The sequence below is a fragment of the Acomys russatus genome, chromosome 20 (assembly GCF_903995435.1).
Source record: "Acomys russatus chromosome 20, mAcoRus1.1, whole genome shotgun sequence".
Taxonomy (NCBI): domain Eukaryota; kingdom Metazoa; phylum Chordata; class Mammalia; order Rodentia; family Muridae; genus Acomys; species Acomys russatus.
In genome coordinates, this window is record NC_067156.1 from 65,774,271 (window position 1) to 65,798,429 (window position 24,159).

The following is a 24,159-nucleotide window of genomic DNA, read 5'->3' on the forward strand; positions in this document are numbered from 1 at the left end:
ATAATATAAATGTATATGTAAAATATAAAAGAAAATTAATTAAAAAAAAGGTACCCAGGCCCAGAAGCCTCCTTTCAGGTAGCTTTTTGAGGGGAGCATATGATACTATAAAAAGACGCTCAGAGGTGCTATTATGAAAGAGAACCTTGAGGGCCATGTGTGCTGTCATTTTCTAGGTGGTCAGCTGTTGTAGAGGAATTTAGCAATGAAAGTTAATATTAGTATCCTGCTCCCTATGCCTCAAGGGCCTAAGCTACTAGCTGCCCCCACCCCCAATAGGCAATGTGGCCTGACTCCCTCAGTGTTCTGAAATAGCAGGGTGTTGCTCTGGAGCAAATAAGCCTCTTTGCCTGCAGGGCAGAGGAGGTTCACCTGCTCATGACACCCCACCCCCTCGCCCCCGAGGCCTGTCAGTGCCATTGCTGACAGAGATGAGAAAGGAGAGGGGCAGATGCAGTTTCTCCCTGAGGGTGAGCCTGAGAAATTGATGCTGGACATCGGAGCCTGTGTGGAGCTGCCTTATGTGCCCAGTCTGGTGTAACTGCTGTGCACACATGCTCCTTTATTAGAGGTGGGAGTGTTCACTAGAAAGTGACCCTGTTGAGTCTGAGCAGGCAGTTGCCTGACCTACCGCTGTTTCCTAGGCTTGTGAGCCTGCTGGATGGAGCTGGGCAGGACACAGAGGTGCCTTTCTCAGTCCAGGTGGTAGTCACAGCCTGGCCCAAGACGAACACCTGTTGCTTAGGTGGATAAATTCTGCTCCACAAGCACAAGCAAGCCTGTGGGAGAAGCTGTCACACAGACATACCAGCATGTGCAAAGTATAGTATGGTAGCACCTTCTCACCGGCGTGAATGAGTCTGGTGGTTTAGCCTTGGGTAACATCTGTGCCAGGCCTCATTCTGGGCACTTGGCACACAGGGTTTTGTTGACGCTCGAAACACCTTACACAGTACTGTGTTTCCACTGTGGCAATGCGGACCCCGAGGCTCATCAAGGAGGACATGAACTCATGACAAAACCATTAAGCCCTGTGTGTTCAAGTCCAGAATTGGAGTTGCAACATCATCCTGAACCATCCAGTTCCCTGAGCCATGGCTCTCCTTCCTGGGAAACACACAGCACCTGCCTGCTGAGGTCGGTATTCACCCACCTCCCACCCTGCTGTCTCCCGGACATGTGCTCAGGGCTGGGCTGCTTCCTAAATGGCCTCCTGTATCCTGTGAGATCCCCATCCCTCGGCAGCCTGAGCCTTTGATCCTGCCTGTTAGCACAGCATGGGTGCTTCAGGCCTGTGTGCAGTGTGTCTGGCGGATGCAGGGAGCACAGACCAGGAACACAGGCTCGGAGCATTCACCCCTTTCCTTCAACAGTACTTCAGTGGACTCTGTGCAGAAGTGCTACTGCGAGTGTTACTGGGCCCTCTGACCCTGACAGAGTCAGGTCATTTAGCAGAGGCCCATTGAGTCACACAGCTGGGAGGAGAGGCTAGTAACCACCCAAAGCTGCAAGCTCCTGTCTCTTGTGGTATTATTTAAAAACTAACAGCAACAAAAAAAAGTTGTTTGGTTTTGAAAAATGGCCCTGAAGAATAGGCACTTTACAGCAACAGAGGAACAGGCCTAATAAGCCAGGGTATTCTTCAGACGTTAGGAGATGCAGTTCAGCTGATGGAGAGCATTGTCCGGCCCGTAGCACAAGCATCCTTAGGTGGTCTGTTCTGAATATTGCTAAAGTTCGCTGGTTTGGCTCATGAGGAGGGCTGAGTGACAACCCGGTGAGAGCCCGGAGATGCTGTACACCTTCTCAGGCCTGCAGCGTGCGAGCCGAGCTACTCCAGGTGTCTGGCCTCTCCTCCCACACTGTGAGCACAGCACGAGCCTTTTGAGTCCTCACACAGCTTGTACAAAGAGCAGTTCTTCATGCCATGCAGTATACTGGCCAGAGCTATGAAGCCAGCATGGGGAGCAGAGCTGAGAGCTGATGGACTCTTGAGTGTGGTCCTTTCCAACTCGACTCTATTGTCTGAACCTGTGTCGTGAGTCACTAGGACCAGCCAGCTCCCCTTGTGTAGCTCCCAGCCCCCAAAGGCCTGACTCTTCCACATTTCATAAGCATAGGCCAGACTGTTTCCTCTATAGCCAGAGTTCTTGCTGTAGATTTACAGTTCAGGAAAGTCCCGAGGAGGTGAAGACAGCTACATTTATACTCCACCTACCTAGAGTGTCTCTGCCCAGCTACCAAGCAACCTACCTCCTCGCTGGGACTCTTTTTACCTATGCCCGCCCGTTGCTTCAGACCTCTCTTCTCACCTTGTCTACCTTGTCTCAGACTGTCCCATTGCAATGGTAATTTGGCCTCAGCTTCTTTATTCCTAGGCTTGTTACTGAGCGGGTCATTGAATCCTTCTAGGTCAGCAGTTCTCAACCGTCCTAATGCCACGACCCTTTGATACGGTTTCTCACGTGTGGTGATTCCCATTCATAAAGTTATTTTCATTGTTACTTCATAAGTGTGATTTTGCCACTGTTGTGAATGGTAATGTCAGTATCTGCTATGCAGGCTGGCTGACATGTGACCCCTATGGGGGTCGAGACCTCCTGGCTTGTAAAACTGGCCTGGGCAGTGATACCCAACTGAGTAGACTTGCTGTCAGGATTGAAGAGTACACATAGGCTGCCTGGCAGTCAGTGTGCCATCTCTGTCATGCTCGTTTGTCTCTGGCCTCTGTCCCAGTCCTGCCTGCGCCGCGTCCCCAGTGTACAGTAAGTAGCTGTGTGAGCCTCAGAGATGCATGGCCTTCCAGACAGAGCCCACAACAGTGAGAAGTCACCCTGGGTAGTCTCATGCACCCTGTGGTGCTGGTCCAGGCAGTAAAGCAGGTGTGACAGTTTTGCCATCATCACCCTGGATGGCAGTGGGAGGACAGAGCACAGGAAAGGACCAAGCACCACCCTGCCTGACTCACAGACTTATGGCCTGATTCTAAGCTGTATCCCAGGATGTCGTCCAGAGCATCATCTATATTATACTATCTATTATCTCCCATCTGTCTGTCTGTCTGTCTGTCTGTCTATCTGTATATCAATATCTATCTATCTATCTATCTATCTATCTATCTACCTATCTATGCCTCTATCTCTATCGATATGTGTGTGTGCATCTGTCTGTCTGTCTGTCTGTCTGTCTGTGTGTCTGTCATCTATCCACCCAGCCATCTCACCCCCATTCAAGTTGGCCCAGGTTCTCTATCTCGCTTTACAAATCCTGTTCTGACCATGGTCTCTAACAGTCCAAGGCAAATGTCTGCCATAACCTGGATGGAGGCATCATTGGCCATGCCTAGCTCCTTCCTCTGCCCTTAGGTTGTTGTGAAGATGGGACCCATTTCCATAAATAGTGGGACCATCAGAGACAGCAGAGGCCCTCAGCTTGTGCTAGTGACTGCCTTCCTAGTCTATCCTTGCCCTTCAGCACCTAGCACAGGGCAGGGGCCCCTGTGTCTGACCCGAACTGCCCTTCTACTTGCACTGCAGATGAAATGTGTATTCTCCTATCTCCTTACCTGATGATTTACTTACTCCACACCCAATTTAAATTAAGGCCTGGGTTCTCAGTCACTCCCCTAGCATGTCTCAGTGTGTAATTACACGCTGCACGTGTGACTGCTGCCTGATTTCCTGCTGGTCAGCAAACCTGGAGCCACATGAAGGCAGGTGGGTCTTTCAGCACCGTAGACTCACCCCAGCTCAGGGCCAGCCCTAGCAGGCATTGTGTGAACTGTTCCCGAATGAACAGACGCTGAAAAGTAGACCGTAACTGTTGATGGTCCTGGTCTGCAGTCTCGAGTGGACACCTGAGGGCTAGGGACAGCTGGAGTGACAGAATGATTGCACAGCATTGCTGGGAAACCTGGGTCTGATTCTTAGCACCACCTAACCCAGGCATGGCACACGTCTGCAGTGCTAGCATTGGCATGTGGAGGAGGGAGGATTAGTTCTCCAAGGTCATCCTTGGTTATGGAGCAAACTCAAGGCCAGCCTGCGATCCTGACGTTCATCCTGAATGAAGAAGGAAGATGTACCTTCATTTTGACTCTTCGAAGCTGCATTGTCCCCTTAGACCAGGGTGCTGATGCTGTGTTCTCAAAGTCATATCCATGCAGGTACCCTAAAACCATGCCTGGGACCAGCGGGCCAACTTGCCTGGTGTGCTGGACTTCTCTCTCAGAGATCCTTAGGCCAAGCTTCGCTCCTTTGTTGTTTTGTGTCAAAATATTTTTGACCCAATCGGAACCACAGGGCAGATTCAGCGCCGAGTTCCATTGTTCTCACGTATTGTAAAGAAGTTCCTGAATTCTTAAAGCCTTTTTAAAACATCACTTCTCTTTGGCTTTATCTGGTCTTTCCGTCTGTGGCTGTGGCTGTGGCTGTTTTGGTCGGCTGTGTGTGTTTGCTCACTCACGGGTGCCATTTCTCATTGCTGTGAATATTTTGGGTGAGTGTTCTTTGTGGGGATTTCCAGTGCTCATTTGCAGGCCCTGTAGGAGAGTACCTGTGCAAGGCGGAGTCGACGAGGGCGGGTCTCACCAAGAGAGGCCTGAGGGAGAAGGGGCAGTAGAGCAGGGCCTCAGTACAGCTCAGCCCTACAGGGTGGGACCTCGCAGGAACAGGCCTTGTAGGATTGGGGGGAGCAGCCTGCCGAGGTGCAGGACAGATTTTGTTTGGTTACGGGGTTATTCTTGTGTAGAAAGATGGAAGAGCTTTTCATTTATAATAAACCTACTTGAAGATGGTGAGTCCAGCCTCTGCTCTGGCCTTGGCGGGGGGGGGGGGGGGGGGGGGGGGGGGACAGAATGAGAACTACAGGGGTCCCTCCAGGTGTGGGAGGGGTCTGCAAGGTGCTCCCCCATCCCTTCCCACCCAGTCCAGAGTAGATGGTGGCACAGTCAGGCCCTTTCCCCTCTCTCAATTACCTTGCACGCCCCTGTACCTCTGAGAGGCCCTGGCCTGCTGGGAGTCCCTCTGTGAGGTGCTAGAAGTCTCTGGATCTTAGGTGGTTGAATCAGAGTTTAGTTTCTAGGCCCTGAATGCCGGAGAGGAAAGAGGCCCAACCCCAGCGTATCCAGGCTGAGGTGACACATGGGCATTTCCACACCTGTCTACTGTAGAGCCCTCCTTGACCAGCTCACCTCCGCCATCTTATTCGTCTGATGCTCTGTTGGGTATCCAAGTGGGCAAGAGCCCAATGTCCCTTCTGCTCCATGGCTGGGAACAGAGATACAAGGAGAATAATTTCATTCAGAGAAAACCTATCTAGGACTCTCAGAGGTAGAGAGGAGGGAGGGTAGTGAAAGTGGCACTCCAGGCTACAGGGAGCCAGAGAGGGTGTCCACAAGCAGGCAGCATTTCAGCCGTCTTGGGCAATCCGGACATTGTGAGCAACACCCTGTCCCAGGTGGGAGAGACAGATGAGGCCATGCTTTACAGGAACAGTCTGCTGAGACCAAAGCTAAGGCTACCGGGAAAACAGGGCCAAAGAGCAGGCCACAGGTTGGGAGTATAGGCTCCTTCCTGGAGAAGCAGCTGTGTAGATCTCGGAGCCTAAGCCATCCCAGGCAGAACCAGCTTTAGGGGGTGGGCCCGACAGTGCTCTATCACATGTGACCCTGAAGACCAGAGTTCCCCCACTTCTGTTTTCTCCATGATTCTTTTTTTTCTTTTTTTAAAATATTTTATTAATTTATTCATATTACATCTAAATTGTTAGCCCATCCCTTGTATCCTCCCATTCCTCCCTCCCTCCCACTTTCCCCCTACTCCCCTCCCCTATGTCGGTGACTAAAGGGGAACTCCTCCCCCTGTATATGCTCATAAGGTATCAAGTCTCTTCTTGGTAGCCTGCTATCCATCCTCTGAGTGCCACCAGGCCTCCCCATCAAGGGGGCGACCACAGCAACTCTTACAAAGGAAAACATTTAATTGTTTCCCATGATTCTTACTGGCTCCTAACTCACTGCAGAGTTGGCTATTTTCTCCCACTTTCTGTAGGGTACAGGTATCCTGAGGGCAGGCATTTCCTCTGGGCCCTCTCATGTTCTGCATGTGTTGGCTGGAATCTGTACACAAAGATGCCTCAAGAATATTCATTGGAAGCCTAGCGTGGTGGCACACACCTTTAATCCCAGCACTCGGGAGGCAGAGGCAGGCAGATCGCTGTGAGTTTGAGGCCAGCCTGGTCTACCAAGTTAGTCCAGGACAGTCAAATCTACACAGAGAAACCCTGTCTCGAAAAACAAAGAATATTCATTGGATGAATGAAAGCAGGGCTATGTGGTGCATCATTTCTTATTTGATCATCCAGTAAATCTTTTTTGGATGCTGTTGTATACTAGGTCCTTCAGTGGTTAAAATGGAGACCGTGTTTTCTTGTGGGACTCTGAAGCACAACACAAGAAGAAATTGGTCCAGAGAGTAAGCTCCTACATTTGTTTGAAGTTCAAATAAAGAAAAATGTAGTCCCCACCCCACCCCACCCCCAAAAAAGACATTCTGTGATGGTGTCCTGGCCTCCCCTCAGCCCTGATGGCTCAGTAGTTCCTGAGCTGCCCTTTGATGACGCATCCTCAGGTGCTCTCTTCCTAATGTCTGCTCAGAAGGCCAGGACTGTGGCAGAGCCTCAGAGTTCTTGAGAGAGAGTCCCTGTCTGCAGCATGTGTATGATACAGGCCACAGTGCTTGGTGAACTGGGGCTGCCACTCGAGTTGGCCAAAAGCAAATAAGTATGCCAAGGTGATTGATTCACACCATTTCCTTCTTGGGTAATTCTTGGAAGCAAAGCCTTTTTTATTTTATTTTATTTTATTTTATTCAGGTGAGTACCCAGTGCCTTCGGGCAGCTAGGAGGTACAGCTGTAGTCACTTGGCTTCGTTTCTTATTCTTGAATTTACAGTTATTCTTTGAAACATTGCCTCTTTGGTTTTGCCAGGTGTTGGTTGGCATGTGGCTTTGGAAGGGTAGAGAATTTGGGAAATTCATGTGCACCCCGGCAGGGCTAGTGGAACCCATTGCCTGTGAGAAACGTGGACCTGCTTCACAACTTTATGACCTCCTAAACCAGAGCCAGCTTACAGGCTTATATTGACTTTTTGGATTAAAGCTTATTAGCAGACTTAATTCATTAGCTCAGTAAAGGCTTCTCATCAATGGTGAGTTAGGGCAGTTCCTGCTACTTCCTAATATAGATTAGCTTTTTAAAACTTGTGACTACTTGGGTTTGGCAGGTCCACCGGTCTCGGAGCCAGTTCTGGCTGGTATAGACTGTTCATTGACACCCACCTCTTCAGCAAACTTTCGCTACCCAATAGGAGACAGATGGCATCCTGCCCAGTGGCCACTGTAGGAAGCCAGCAACTAAGTAAAAGTAACCCTCTTCAGGTTGAAGAGCATCTGTAATGGGGTGTCTCCTCCATACACTATAACCCCAGGCAAAGAAACATTTTCACATGCTGCAGCCTTGTGGATAGATAGTTTGCCTCTATTGTGTAGAAAAGAAAACTGGGTGAGATGGCTGGTGCTTTGAGCCCAGGATTCCAGAGGTGGGGGCAAGAGAGTCACAAGTTCAAGACCAGCCAGGACTGTACACCAAGACAGTGTTGAGGGGAAGGGGAGGGAAGGAAGTCATGCAGTTCATATGTGTTTACCCTTCTTTGCATACACTCTTTGGAAGATCACATCAAAGCCACAATCATTGATTGCCTTGGGAAGAGGACATGAGTGGCAGGGGCTCCTGAATCCCTTTTGAGTTTAGAATTATGTGGCTGTGTCCCTACTGAAACCATAAAGAAAAGCAAACCACATACTACGTGATCTTAATTTTAAAGAGGTGTGCTTGTTAGACACACCTGGGAGAGGCATTCCTTGGCCATATCCGTTGGGCATTTCTGTATGGCATGTGATGTCTCCATCAGTCATACATCAATGGAACCCTTGAGAGCCAGCCTAGACTGAGGTTTTGCTCCAGCAGGGACACCCTGGGCTCAGGTACACATGAATCCTGTGGTCTCCAGGATGTGCCTGGGGCAGCACCATATACCAGACTGCCCTTCTTCAGAAGGTTTCTTCAATGAAACTGGTTTCTGTGAGTTTGCCCAAAACCATGTCTGGTTATAAGGCACGCTTTCGACGATCTGTCCCCCAAGCAGGGTTATGTCTGGTTATAAGGCATGCTCTTCTCATGGTCCGTCCCCCAAGCAGGCCCTTGTCTGGTTATATCAGTCATCTTTAAAAACCCTGTCAATTGGCAAATCAGCCTCTAACTCATGAACCTAAGGGGCCATGTTTAGATTGTTTTCTAAACCACTGTTTTCTATAGTAAAAGAAATGCATGGGTTGTTGGTGACCAGTGGCTGCAGCTAATGCCTCAGAAAGAACCACAAAGTGAGAGCCAAGAATTAAGGGCCCCACTTCCAGCCAGTCAGCCTGGAATCAAGTCACTTGGAGGCCTGGGAGAGTCTCTCACGCTCTCTGAGCCATCACTGTAGGGGCTTGGAGGCTTCCTCTGAGAGGCAGGAAGCTTACAATTTAATTGAGGCAATAAAGCTAGCTGAGCAGACTTGAAGAATGAACACACCACATTGCTGACGGTAAGACCCATATGAAGATGACTCTTTCTAGGGCCATCCGTGCTCTCAATTAAATGCGTTTCCACACAGAATGTGTGCGTTTAACTATATAGTAAATTTACATATCCTTTGAAGTATCAAGAAAAATAAAATCACAATAGTGTCTTTTAACTCGGAAAGTAAGGAATTGCAGTGGCAATGATGCTATATCTTAAATAATGAAAATAAACTTGAATGACCAGAGCCCTAGGACTCCAGAAACACCGTTTGTATAAATTTAGTTTCTGAATTAGAGAAGACCAGAGGAACATTTGCAGTGTGGGGTCAGGGTGGAGACAGGAGTGTGAGGGAAAAGGCAAGCCCCACCCTGTCAGAGCACCTGTCCTCTGACCTCCTTTCCGTTCAACACCTTAGGACCCATTCAGACTGGAAAAGCTGGCCTTGCCAGCTGAGCTGGCCCAAGCCTCACAGGCCATACCTCCTTCCAAAGCCCAGCAGTCACAGGGCCTGGCCTTCCCTGATCTTTTAACAGTACAACTTTTCTTTTTCTTTCTTTTCTTTTCTTTCTTTCTTTCTTGTTTGTTTGTTTGTTTTGTCTTTTTGTTTTTTTCAAGACAGGGTTTCTCTGTGTAGCCTTGGCTGTCCTGGACTCACTTTGTAGACCACGCTGGACTCGAACTCACAGTGATCCACCTGCCTCTGCCTCCCAAGTGCTGGGATTAAAGGCATGCGCCACTATGCCCAGCAATACAAGTTTTCTTTCTTTTTTTTTTTTTTTTTTAATTTTTTATTAATTTATTCTTGTTACATCTCAATGGTTATCCCTTCCCTTCTATCCTCCCATTCTTCCCTCCCTCCCATTTTTCCCTTATTCCCCTCCCCTATGACTGTCCCTGAGGGGGATTTCCTCCCCCTGTATATGCTCATAGGGTATCAAGTCTCTTCTTGGTAACCTGCTATCAAGTGCTAGACCCTCAGTCTCATGGGGCCTCCTGTTTACTGAATCAGAACCAGAGCCTCCGTGTGGGGTGCCTGTCCAGCGCCTCCCTACAGACTCCCATGTTTCTAATCATAGCTTCCAATGAGCCTTTCCAATTGGCTGTTTTACAGACATCATCTTTAAGGTGAACTCTTCTAAATAACAGCCGTAGACACTATAATTAATATGGAATGAAATTCACACCTATAAATTGTAAAATTCGGTGGTTTTTAATATAGTCTCAGAGTCGTACAGTCATTACCGCTATCTAATTTTAGAACATGTTCTTCACCCAGACAGAGCCCTACTCTTAATTTTTTCTGCCCTTCAGCCCACATCGTTTCCATAATACACTTTTTATCTGTACTGATTTGCCTGTCCTAGACATAATGTCTAAGTACAATGTGCAATAAATGGCCTTTCATGCCTGCTTTTTCTTCTTAATATTTTCAAGGTTCTTGATTGTTGTAGCATACATTGATGCTTCATTCTTCATCACTGAACAAGTCTAGATATAAGCATATAACATGCATTGTATGTATACCCTGTCGGACAATTGAAAACAATGTTGCTATAAACATTTGTGTACAAATTGCTTTGTCTTGTTTTTTTTGTTTTTTGTTTTTTGTTTTTTGTTTTTTGTTTTTGCATGGACACATGTATTTATCTCTTTGATTATACACCTGGGAGGGAAATGGCCATTCATGTAGCAAGTCTGTTCAACACTTTGAGGAACTGCCAAACTGTTTGCCAACCACGAAACTCTTCCAAAAATGTATGAGACTTCATACTCCTCCACATTTGCACTAGGATGGTGAGACCATTTTTTCTTAATCATAGCATCCAAATAGATTTGAAACGGTCACTTATTAGCTGGATTTCTACTACCACTGCAATATACCTGAGGCAAATCACTCAGAGGAGGGTTCACTTTGGCTTGTGATCCTGGAAGTTCTGATCCAAAATAGTGCTCTGAGCCTGTAGCAAAGCAGCAGTAATGACAGGAGCACCTGGCAGGGTAAACCTCTTACCTTATGAGCCAGAAAACAAAAATAAACATCTGGGGTCTCCTGAAGGTATTCCCCCCCCCCCATAACGAACTAAGGAGCCCTCACCGGACCTCACCTCCTTCAGTTCAGTGGCTCTTTGGAGGACCCCCTTCGGAACCATAGGAGTAACTCCTTATAGTCTTTTTCAAGGTTTGAGTTCACTAGTAAAGAGGCAGTGCATGCTTAGGTGAAAATGCAGACAGTTGGGAGAGATGTTGAAGAAAGGACAGCTGTGTGCTCTCCGGAGGACTCGGGCTTGAGAATGCGGCCCCGGGCTTTTTCATCCACATCTCCCCGGTGACTGGCAATGCCAAGCACCATCTGCTCATGTGGTAATTGGCCATCTGTAGACCTTCTTTGGAGAAATGACTATTCCAGTTTGTTGACCTTTTTTTTTTTTTTGGTCGTCTTTCTGCTGTTGAGTTATGTTGTTTTGTTTTATTTGAGACAGGGTCTTTCTATGTTGCCCTGGCCTGGAGCTCTCGCTGTAGACCAGGCTGGCCTTAAACTCACAGAGATCTGTCTGCCATGCACTGTCCTGTCAAGGACATAAGCCACCATACCTGGCAGCATGTTGTTGAGTGTTTAACATTCTTTATGTAATCTTGATGCAATCTCTTAATCAGGTATCTAATTTGCAAATATTTTCCCCATTCTGTGAATAACCTTTCTACTTCCTTGATAGTCTCTTTTAATGTACAAAAGTTTTAAATTTAAATGAAATCCAGTTTGTCTAATTTTTTCTTTCGTTGTTTATGCCTGGGTATGATATCTAAGTAATAATTGCCTAACCCATGTAATAAACATTTGATCCTATGTGTTCTAACAGTTTTAAAAATACCACCCCTGACGTTTACTGTGTGCTATGGTCTGAATCAATTTTCTTTGTTTTTTCTTTTTCTCTATATTCTTCTTGGTTTTTTGAGACAGGGTTTCTCTACATAGCCCTGGTTGTCTAGAACTGCTCTATAGACCAGGATGGCCTCAAACTCATGAAGACCTGCTTGCCTTTGTGTCCTGAGTTCTGGGATGAAAGGCGTTTGCCACCACCATCATCAGCCACACACACTAGGAGTCCAACTCCATTGCTCTCACGTGGATATTCAGTTGTCCCAACACTAGTTGTTGAAGAGATTGTTCTTAACAGAGATCAACTGGCCACAAGTCAAGTGTTTTGTTCCACGTGTTTGTCTTGATTCTGTCCTGTCAGACTTTGGGTCTCTGTGACAAAATACCTGCGTGAGCAACTAAAGGGAGGAAGATTTACTTCAGTGCAGCACTTCAGTCCACCCCCAGTACAGAGTATGTGGCAGGCAGGGCAGCTCACATCACAGTGGCCAGAAACAAGAGAGTACATGCCTGTTCTAGAGGGTTCTTCCCTCCCAGTACATGTGAGCACAGCTCGTGGCACGGGGCCGCCCACACCAAGGCGGGTCTTTCCCCACTTAGTTACGTGTCTCTGGACATGTCCAGAGTGTGTTTTAGTAACCTCCTAAGTCAGTGGTTCTCAACTTGTGGGTCACAACCCCTTTGCGGGGGGTGGGGGGTGGGGAGGGGTCAACTGACCCTTTCATGGGGTCACATACCAGATAGCCTGCATATCAGATATTTACATTGCAAGTCATAACAGTAGAGAAATTATAGCTATGAAATAGCAATTAAAATAATTTTATGGTTGGGGGTCACCACAACATGAGGAACTGTATTAAAGGGTCGCAACATTAGTGGGGCTGAGAACCACTGTCCTAGGTGCTTCTCAATCCAATACAATTGACTGAAAGTCATCACAGGATTAGTACCACTCCAGAAATTCTGAAATGTCAGATCCATTTTTCAGGATTGATTCCTTTGCATAGTCTGTGTCTTTCACATGCCCAAACACTTTTAGGACCTGACTTGCCTCTTACCATCCTCAAGCTGCCGATTTTGATAGGGGTTGTTTGATTCTGTGGAGCAACTCAGACTGCACTTCCATTTTAAGGAAACCAAGTTCAGTAAGCCATGAACATGAATTTGTATCTTCTTAAATTAGTCAACAATATCCTGAGCTTTCACATCTTTTATTTACTTTATTTCTGAATATTGCATCCCTTTACTATGCTATTCGTGGAATTGTTTTTTTAACTTTATTTCCAGATTGACTGTTCATTGCTATACTATAAAAATAAAATTTGTTTTGTGTAGTGACAGAGTGTCTTTAAACTGTACTGAACTCATTCATCAGCTCTAGGAAAATTTTAGATAAAATCTGTCTATGAACAGAATGTTAGGACAGCCTCCTTCTCGCCTTCTTGCCTGTCCGCAACTGTGAAAGTGAACATTCATGATTTCTTCTGACTGCCGGCAATTAAGCCATTAACTACACCGTGAGCTGGGATTGGCCTGGTTTGTTGAGTTTAGTTCGGATTGTTTCTCATGCTGTGATGATCTTGTTGCTTTTGGTCTTTAATAGTGTCTATTACAATAGCTTATTTTCAGCTGTTAACACCACTTTTCATGCCTGTAGTTCACTTTGCTGGCCCTGGTTGTATAGTTCTATTTGTACATTAATGGCTATAGATTGCTGCTATTTTTAATAGATTTTTGTCCTCTTCATGCTGAATTTTGATCTGTAAATTTATTCTGATGATTTTTTTGTGGGGGGGAGGAGGTTATCAGGACAAAATTGGCCTGATCAAATAAGTTAGGACGTATTTCCTCATACTTTTTTGAAGAGTCTGTGAAAGATTTTTGTGGTCATTTGGTAGAATTCATGAGGGAAGGCATTTAGGCCTGAAATTATCTTGGTAGGCGTTTTAGAAATTAATTCAATACCCTTGTTATAAATTACTCTGGGTTTCTTTTTAAAAATCTTTTCTTAAATCTATTTTAGATTGATGAACTATACTCACATTCACACCCATATAACTACACACATATAAAAATTAGAAGCTAAGGTTTGCATAGGAGAGAGAACATGTGGCATTTTTCCTTCTGACCCAGGAGTGCTCAATATAGTATTTTCAATTCCATCCATAAGACCTTAGAAAAGGAACCATGAAATCAAACAGGGGTAAGGTGTAAGGAGGGGAGGAGGGAAGTTAAGGAAACACAGAGAGCCTGGAAATGAAAAGCTGAGCACCAAGAGCGGAAGGGTGCGAGCAAGGGGAAGATGGGACATGGTGTGAAGAGCAAGAGCATCAGCAACACAAGGTAAAGGTGAAACTGCCACAAGGAGACTGCCACTCTGTAGACTAACATCAGAATGCTTTAAATCATTTTAGAACCATTTTAAATTTGCAGAAAAATCGCAGAGAGGATGCCGAGGCCTCTCAGTAGACCACACTCGTTCGCTCAGTGTGGGACATCTAATGTTATTGTGGTTCGTTTTTGCGATGAACGAGCCAATGCTGATACAGCATAATTAGCTGAGCCCCGTACTTTCTTCAAATTTAGTTTTTCCCTAATGTTCGTTCTAACCTAATGTTCCAAGATCTCATCCAGGAAAAACCATGCCACTTATTTGTGATGCCTCCTTGCATTCCTTTTGATTGTGATAATTCCTAAGGCTTTCCTTGTTTTTGATGACCTTTTTTTTTTTCTTTTGAGGACCACTGGGCAGTATTTTACAGGATGTCCCTTGATGGCGTTTTGTTGTCTGTTGTACTTTTCATCATTAGGCTAGGATTGTGACTGTATAACAGAAAACCACAATGGCAGTGTACCATTTCTATCCATCATCCCAAGAGTCCTCGCTGGCCACGGGACTTGCCACTGTTGATGAGAATCATGATGCCCACACAGAGAAGTGCGTCCAGATGCCCCACTGTGAAATCACTCCCCTCCTCTTCTACACTGTACTCTTGGGAGCAAATTGCCTGTACATAAACGATGGCAAACCATGCTGCCCCGCCTTAAGGATGGTGTATCCAGATAATGTATTTGGTATTATTCTGCATGGAAGCTCTGTCTGCCCACTTGTTTACTCTGGCATCTGTTTGTATCAGTGTGGGCTCGTGGGTGTTTATTTTGTGCTATTTTATTTTCTTGCTCAGATTGTCCCGGCTTTGGCCACTGGCACATTTCCCAGTTGGTTCCTGTCTCCTTCAACATGCTCTGTTTTTGTGGGGTTTGTTTTGCTTCCTGGCTTTCCGCTGCTGTGAAATGGCCAGGCTCATCTCACATGTTCCTTGAGCCATGTCCTAGCTCTCCCAGGGATCCAGGTTCCTTATCACAGTGGCCATTGCTATTGGGTCATTCCTAAGAACCGACGACAGCAGCATCCTCTCATTCGTGACCTGAGTGGTTTGGGTCTTCTTTTCTCCCTCTACCTAAAGGTTTTGTTCATCTTTTCAAAGATCCAACTTTTTGTTTTGTTATTTTCTCTATTTTTTTTTTTTCCCCTAAACTCTGGTCCATTTATTTCTGCTTGCTCGGGTTAGGTTTGCAGGTTTTTGGTTTCTAGTGACAGATGTTTATTTAAGTTGATGGGCTTCCCTTTTAGGTTTTTAGAGCTATAAGTTTCCCTGTGCACCCTGCTTTCTTTACATTCTGCAAGTTTGGGTTTAATATATTTTCATTAACCTCTAGGTGTGTTTGGATTTCTCTTGTAACTCATGTGTGTGGTATGTTTGTGTGTAGGCGTGGTTGAGGGAGAGTATTCATCTGGAAGCTGGGGCAGGAGGATGTCTACCTTTATCACTCTCTGGCTTATTGCCTTAAGACAGAACCTCTCCCTGAGCTGGAAGCTCTTCATTTCAAGGTTGGAGGGAGGAGAGATAAGATGGGTGAGGTAAATGGCAGATGGTAGGTTAGTTGAAATAATATGTACTTATAGTATACATATCCCAGGTAATATGTCTGTCTCCCTTTCTAACTATATAATCATCAAGTTGTTGTTGTTATTGTTGAATATGTGTTAAAGGGAATTGAAATGAATTTCACTTTTAGGAGAATATACCTTTTTTGAGACAGGTTTTTACTGGGTAGCACAAGCTGTCCTGGAACTTGTGGTGATCCTCCTGCCTCAGACTCTGGAGTACTAGGGTCAGAAGAATGAGCCACCATGGCCAGTTGAGGATAGTGTACTTTTCTTTTCTGGTCTAAGAACCTTCTCTGTCCCCTTCTCTCAATGTTTACCATCCTATTGCAGAAATAAAGATGGAGGCCACCAATGAAGTTAGTTCTATCAAAATGGTGGAACGACAGCTAAGAAGTTACACACTGTGAGTTTCCCAGTGACAAGTCCTCTTCCTTTAAGTAATACATGATTCTTTCTCTTATTTAACAGTTTTCATAATAATGAATAGATTCCCTAGTACTCTCCAGAAGAAAGTAACAATCTGTGTTTTTATAAGCCCTTGAGTTTACACACATTAGAAGAGGTCCCATCCGCCATGAGTAGATGGCTCAAGATACAAATGAGCCGTGGCTGCTGGGAGATTACTCAGGCCAGTTGCTCCTTTCTTTGACAGTGACGCTTCCGGAAAGGTGACCTTCAGCTCATTACTGTCTTTCCGTGTGCCTAGAATGGATTCCTCCAGGGGAAAAGACACTGCCTGAGTTGAGTGCTGCTGGGAAGAGGGGCTTGCAATATATATATATATATATATATATATATATATATATATATATATATATATATATATTTCAGTGTATACTAACTTGCTTGCTGGCCTAGCTAGACCCAGCAAAGCAGCTTTGGGAGGGGGTTGTGTATCCGTGCACGCACGCACGCGTGTGTGTGTGTGTGTGCGTGTGTGTGTGTGTGTGTGTGTGTGTGTGTGTGTATCTCCACATTCCTGCCTGTGTGCATATCACCACGCCCAGCTGAACTTTTTCAGTGTAGAAAATGAAATCTGAATAGGGTAGTTCAGTATTTCTATTAGACATTTTAGAATAGGAAACACAATCTTTTTTAATGATCAAATTTTTACATAATTCCTTTTTTCTTTGATTTCTTTTATCTATTATTATTCCAAGAGACATTTCTTCTATTCTTATGTCCTACTAATTTATGCTTGATTATCTGTCATTTTTCTATGTAATAAAAAATTTAGATAGCTTAAAGTTAAAATATTTCTCATATGGTTATAAAATCTGTTAAAATTACTCTTAAATTGTTGCTAATGTTATTTTCAGTTTGCAAAGTGGGACATGCTCCAGAGATAGGACCACTGGAACACACTTATAATCCCATCACTCAGGAGGCTGAGGTAGGAAAATTTCTTAAGTCCATGATTCAAGACCACCTTAGGCTACACACACACACACACCACTGTAAGGGGGAGTGACACGGGCATATTTTAGATGCATTGTAATGATCACCCTGAATTGTATATGTGACTGAAATGAGCCAGCTGTGGTGGCATACTTCTGTAATTACCTCTCACCAGGCTGAGGCAGGGAAATCAAGAAGTGAACTCTGTAGGCTCAATTTTCTTAACAAATATATTTTATTATGAACTTATTAACTGAGAGTACCCCACTTACAACTCAACTAACCTAAACAATAGGAAAAGAAGATTAAAGAACACAATAATGAAGCCATAAGAATATCAGTTTTGAGGAACGATTCTCCTGACACAATCAGCAGGATTTCTTCTGCTGGAACCTGGAGCAACCAGAACCGGGAAGCTCAGCAGGAGCCAGAACCCCGAAGCCTTCCCTCAAGCAGTTCTCTCTAGGAGAGTCTTGAAGTGGAGTGATGAACAGCCAAAACTATCCCAAGTCTCCAAAGGCCCCGCCTCTTGTTTTTGGCTCACATTTATACCTCCTCTCAGCATTTGTTCAAGGATGTTTTTCAGCTGCTTAATAACCAATCTCTCCCACATGGTGGTTCGACTTCTAAGGAGATAAACATCGCCTGCTCTCTCACAAGTCTTTTCTCATTCCCCACTTGTGAGCTAAACAAAAAAACATGTTTATCTTTCCTTCAGAATTGAGTCCAAACTGATCTACCTAGCAAGACCCTGTCTCAAAACCAAACAAATAGGAACAAAACAAAACAGTGGCAGATGTGAAGAGTGGCCGCTGATGGGTTGTCTGTGCTCAGTGAATAGTCACACACATGTGCATGTGGCCACTGCTTGCAAAGGAGGAGGACATAAAGGGGCGTGGTATGAGGAGGGAGGCTGGAGGGGTGGGAGGGAAGATTTAGGCTGGATGTGATCAAGATACATTATACACATGTACAAATAAAATTATATATAAGGAAGAAGGTATAAAAGAATTAAAATTTTAAAATACAAACAAAAATATGGGCGATATAGAATTTACCTTTTAAAAGTTCTAGATTGAGTTGTTATAATGTTCATCAAATTATGTTGAGAAATAGCTGTAGGTCATCCAGAATAAGCATCTTACACATCCTTATTTAACAGAAGGTATTGATTGCTCAGTGACCAGGACAAATGTCTTGTTTACTGCTATAGATGTCAACACACCAGCATAAGGTTTGTTTTCGTAAACAGCACAAATGCTATGGAAGTGGAAGTCAAGCCAGGGAGAGTGGAGGCTCCTCAGTGAGCACTGAGCAAAGGGCTCTTTGACCTCTCCTGAGGTCACGTGCCAAAGGCCAGTCAACCATTAGAACCAGTTAGTCTATCTGCTGCAAGTTCGGTGTGAGCAATTTCTAATGATAAAGTAAATAACAGGAAAGCCCTTGGCATGCAAGATTTATTATCTGGTCATTAGAGCCATGTGGTTTTTGTTGTTGGTTTGTTGTTGTTGTTGTTGTTTTGTTTTTGGAAGGTAGAAAAATTCTTTGCATTACCAAGAACTCTATGGCCTTGAGTTGCACCTACTAAACCGTTGTTCAGAGAGGGCCCTTGTTTACTCTGATGGTAAGTGGAAAATAAAATGTTTTTTAAATAAAATTTTTAATTTTTAGATACCTTTTCACATCTCTGCTGGAGATGTGAAACACATATATTAAACACATGTAACAGGCTCTCTGATTGAGTGACAACCAGTCACATGGTCAAACACAAACCAGACTTTCTTCACCTCATGAAAAGTCTGAATTCTTTGTCTTTCAAAATTGCATGGGAAGGTACACATTTTAGGAAAATAGTGAAATATACATTAAATAGTGAAAAATACATTGAGCTGCATGCAGAATGGTTGCCAAGTGAAACTGAGATGGAAGCCTTGTTGGGGAACTTGGGTGTTTGGTGTGTGAGCCTCTGCATGCTGAGTCTGCACTGAGGGGTGTTGTGTGCAAGGAGGAAGGGTGTTTCCCAGGTGAGTGTACAGTCACCCAGCCTGCTGAGGATACCCAAACAAGGACTGGACATGAGGGAACTGCTCCCGGGGTTTCATTACTCATCATGGCAGCCTTTCATGTCTTCAGTGGGAAGCGAGGGGTGTGCTCACACAGATGGAAAACATGAAGGCTGCCTGCTTATAAAATGAGTGTCTTATGGTTTGATTGGGTAAATAAATGAGATGAAATCATATGGAACTTGGGTTGTAGGCTTTATCTCTTCTATCTTAGAATTTTTCAAGCCCTATGAATGAAGGCCAGAGTGCTCTACCCTGGCTGTCATCTGCTAATGGGCATCCTTTGTCAGGTGCTGAGAAGAAAGGACAGACTTGTCTGAGGAAGGGGAACTGGGGTGATAGAGTTTAATCTGCACCTCTGACACCAGCAGAGACAAACAGAGCCCTTTCCTCTGCTGTGTCCAGGGTATTAGTCATTCGTTAATGTGACTAGCCAGACAGTAATGCTGGGCCATACTTCAGTGTGCGTGAGGGCCATAGGTCTCCACTGACTGTGTGTAGGAGGGGACAGGGGACTTCTGACTGCCACTGAATGCAGCGTTTCGCCAGCATTTTGAATTGTTCCTATGTTGTGTATCCTGGGCGGTGCGGGTAGGTAAGAGGTTGGCTTTGTTTTGTGTGACCTGCATGAAGTGGGAACAGCAATTGCTTTTCAGGCAAGTGGGTCTTTCACACAGATCTCTGGAAGTTGATTCCCTTAAGCCACTGGTCCTCTCTCTCTCTGTGGCCCCAGACACCAGCACTGGTTACTTCTGGGAACTTAGTAAAATCATGAATTCCTGGCACACATCCCCAAATCTGAGAGCTTGTAGGTGATTGTTGATACAAGTGTCTTGAAATGATCTGCCCATTGGTCCAGATGTGATAACCGTCAACATTTAACCCTTGTGTACTTTAGAGCCCATTTGTTTACCTCTGAGTTATACTGAAGACTGTTCTGAGCTAAGACTCTCAGGCGGGACTGACTGTGGCTGTCAGTCTTGCAGCCCTCAGGAAGAGGGCCACATGTTGTCCTCCAGAGGTGACCTTCATGGACAACTAGCTCTGCAGAAAAGAAGTTGGCCCTAGGCCTTTGTGTTTGTGGAGCCACCAATTGATGTCCAAGGGTGGAGGGTTATTCTCATTTGAAAGGAAACCGGTTCTTTTTTATTTGCCCCCTATTATTCCTTTTTGTGTTGTTGTTGCAGTTTCATACAGTATACAGTGCACCCTGACGACTCCTCCCCCACATCTCTCTCCCATTCCTGTCGTGACTCTCCTCCTCCCTGACTGATGACTTTTGAGTTGGTTTTGTGACCCATTTAGTTTAAACCATCTGTGCTACCACTAGATTAGAAGTGTCCATTGAAGCCTGGTGGGGTCACCATTGGAGACACAACGGAAGGCAAAGATGCCACTGTTGCACAGTAGGCACATTTTGTCTGGCAGGTTGGTGTCTGAGTTTGTAAGATTCACAGTTAATGCCTTTTCCTCCCAGCACCCTCCATGGCATCTTTATTTTGTCCCCCATGTGTGGATCATAGCTTCAGATCTCTAATTTGTTGTGTTTACTTGGAAGCCAGGAAACTAATAAGAGGCCTTGTGTGGGGGTTGGGGGGTTTACTTAAAGGAAGAGAGTAGAACGTAAGTAATTTGAAAATCAATTCTCTGAGTCCAGGGAGGGATAGAAAATATGGGAAGGATTAATCAAAAACAAAGGGAGTATTTTTTTCTTTAAAGCCATCTAAAAACCTACTACTTTAAAACCAAAGTTAAAAACATACTTTATATTTTAAATAGAATTAGACTTGCTCAGTCATGAGACCACAGCATGGGGCTGCTCATGGCTTCATGGGGACTCAGTTATCACGTTGTTCCATAAGCACACTGTACCTTCTCTCTGACTCTCCCCAGCGTTCACTTACCTGTCTCTTGTCTTGTAGTTTGGGGCCGAATTCCGAAGGTTCTCCTTGGACCGTCATAAGCCTGGGAAGTTTGAAGATTTCTACCAGCTGGTCGTGCACACACACCACATTGCCAACACTGAAGTGACCATTGGTTATGCTGATGTACATGGGGACCTGCTGCCTATCAACAATGACGACAACTTCTGCAAGGCGGTCTCAAGTGCAAACCCCTTGCTTAGAGTCTTCATCCAGAAGCGAGGTAAGAGGAAACGGTGCCACTCTGCTCACTAAGCCGTCACTGAAGGAAGAAATTGACTCTGTCTGTTGGTATGGGACTCTGATATTCAGTTTTCTGGCCTGTAGTAGTGGACTTTCAAATTAATTATCGGATCAATATTAATTTGTTTAAAGGTCTTAAAAGTAGCCACACTGCCTTTTCCATCTCAAATAGCATTGACCTCTGCCTTTTAAAGATGTTTAAAAAACAATAATAATACAAATACTGATAGTCTTTTATGAAGAATAAATAATGCTGATATTTTTGGTACTTTAACTAGAGGCAAGTAAATTCAGTAGTAACAAAGAGGCTTTTGTCAGGATCTTAAGAATTGAACTTGAAGGCCCTAGTTAGTGTGCATTTTTCACATCTTTGTAAGACCAGGGGAAATAATAGCTTTAAATAGTAACTTTGGTTAACTTTAACCTCTAAAATCCTAGCATTGTTGTAAGCAAACACCATTTTGTACTGAAATAAGTTGCTGACATAGGTAGATCAGTGTTGAAGGCAGAGGCGGGGGTGGGAGTGGGGCTGTGCTCTCCTGTGAACCCATCCTGCCTGCCTCTTAGAAGCGCATTTCAGAATTTCTTTCCTCACATCTAAGCTTGACAGAACCTTGTCATTCAAAACTGTTATGCTAAAGGCAAGAACTGGATGCAGGAAAAGCTTAGAAGCAGGGCCAAAAAAAAAAAATTGTAATCAATTTATTACCTCTTCTTCGTGGGGCAGACCTACTTTGAATGCTGTGAGCACTGGCTGGGAGGAGGGTTTCTTTCCTCCTGGAGTGGACCACTGTGTACAGTGTGCGCAGACTCAGGCACCAGCAAAGACCCCTGTACAGCCACGCGGTAGCAAACCGTGGCTGGTGATAAGGGCCACGCCGTAGGTGTCTTTACCCCAGCACCCTCTCGGTATCATTTATGGCCCTTATGAGGCTGGCTTTCCTAGTGCGAGCACATCTGTCATCAGAGCTCAGACCCATCTTATGAGCTGCACAGTCCTTTCTGAGCTTCATGGGAAGAACCAGAGGAAGCCACTGCAGTGTGCTGAGTGAGGAAATGGAAGAGCCGAGGAGTGCAGCTGGCTGTGAGGCTCATTATGGTTGGCCAGGCCTTCTGTGTCCTGCAGAGTGTCTCTTAGTGTTGTTTGCAGAGTGGGGGTGACGGTGGCACTACTCAAGTGTTAGTATGAAGTAACACATTACATGTCAACGGACAGGCTGTGGCCGGTAAATAACCATTTGTTTTCTTCTTACTTGTAGTGATGGGGGCAGCAGAGTCCTGTTTTCTGGTACAAAATCAGAACATGTTGACATCTGTGTTAAAGTAAGATCTGTGTAGTAGGAGAAGCTGCAGGATGCTGCTCAGAGACCAGCAGAGCTGCCCCTTCCTCCTAGTGATCAGCAGGACTCTCATTTTCCCTACAGCCCTTGGTAGCCTACAGTGTCCCTCTTGTCCCTTCTCTATCCTCTGTGGCAGCCACAGCTGGTCCTGGTGTAAACACCTGCATCCTGCTAGCCCTTCCTAGAACCCTACACCGCCCCCCATCACCACTGGAACATCCATCTATTGACACTGTCTTTTCAGAAAGGCCAATTTCAGTCTGCTCTAATTAGCTCGTGTTTTCCTCAGCCCATCTGTCCTCTTCTCTGGGTGTTGCCTATTACAAGGTCTTGGCCACACCACAGTGACCCCAGCTCGTGGCTTCACTCACAAGGTTCTGGGGAGTTGGCACACAGGCAATAGGCCTTACTACCCATCATGAAGGAAGCTAATGTTTTTATCCTTCCTGGCAGTGGAGTGAGGGCTCTGAAGTCGCAGCAGAGGCTGGCTTTAGTGAGGTACTTCCCTCACCATGGAGCTGCTAAGCCTGGAGTGGGGCTGCATGAACACCCGCCACGGCTCAGGTGGTGGCTTCCCCCTCCAGCCTGCGAAGGTCTGGCACCCTTTCAGTATTATTTATTATTTTTCCTCTGCCGTGAGCAGCAACATGGCATTTGCAAAGCTGACTTTTCTAGTGTGAGCACATCTGCCATATGAGCTCAGGTACTTCTCATGGGCTCCACCATCCTTTGTGAGGTGGGAAAGTAACATTTGCTTCCTGGACTTTTGTTGGATTTCTGTATCTATGAACTCTTGGCTGGGCCGAGCACACCAGCCTGGCCCTTTATCACACCTTTGATAGCTCAGCGCCTCCTTGTCACCCTCCTCAGGGGTTCTGACTGGAGTGACTGTGTGTCTGTGGACAGCTGGGCACCTTTGTCTGCAGGACAGATTTGCTGGTCTATAGCCATGAGTATCAAGTGTTCATGGCATTGGGTTAGAAAGGCCAGTTATTATTGTGCCATCCTTAGGGTGCTACCACAGTCCCACCCAAGGCCACTTCCCATATTGACACAACTTTTTAAAAAGTGTGTGTGTGTGTACTCATGTGTTCTTGTAGGTTGGTACATATGAGTGCAGTGCCCATGGATACCAGAAGACAGTGTCAAGTCCCCTGGAGCTGGAGTTACAGGTAGTTGTGAGCAGCCCAATGTGGGTGCTGGGGATCAGCCTCAAATCTTCTACAAGGCAGTAGATGCTTTTAAATGGGAGCCATCTTCCCATCCCTGACTGACATATTTTTTAAGTGAAAAAACTATATTACCATCACCAATGAAAAGTAAGCATTCTTCATAAAAGTTGAAATAAACTCATAACTATGTTTTAAACATTTCATCTGTTACTTAATGATAATTTCTTCCCTCAAGCCATGCAAGTACATAACAATAAAATGACAAATGAGTGTCCCTTTCAACTCCCAGCCCGGCTCAAGTGTGTGGGTACATGTCCACATGAAGACTTGTACACACAAGAGTGCACTTGCCAGTGAACAGATGACCAAGTGTGCATACCCATGCAAGGGAGTGCTACCTTGCTAAGTACTACCTCATGGCAGTGGAGATCAAAACGGGATGCTGAGGGAACTAAGCCAGGACACGGGGCCATTTATGGTCCCATTATTCAAAGGATCTGTAGCTGAGAACTTGTCTGCTTGCTAACATTTATTTGTAACCCTAAATCAATGCTCACGGTGGTTTTCG

The 24,159-nt window shown here is 45.3% G+C and overlaps 1 protein-coding gene across 1 annotated transcript in view; it reads left to right on the plus strand.

Annotated features, from left to right (window-relative positions):
* Pard6g (par-6 family cell polarity regulator gamma) overlaps positions 1-24,159 on the plus strand; it is a 63,553-nt gene that overhangs the window by 9,376 nt on the left and 30,018 nt on the right. Inside the window, exon 2 of the mRNA XM_051163714.1 lies at positions 20,837-21,059. Coding sequence (XP_051019671.1) covers positions 20,837-21,059 — 223 coding nt within the window. The remainder of the gene's footprint in view (positions 1-20,836; positions 21,060-24,159) is intronic.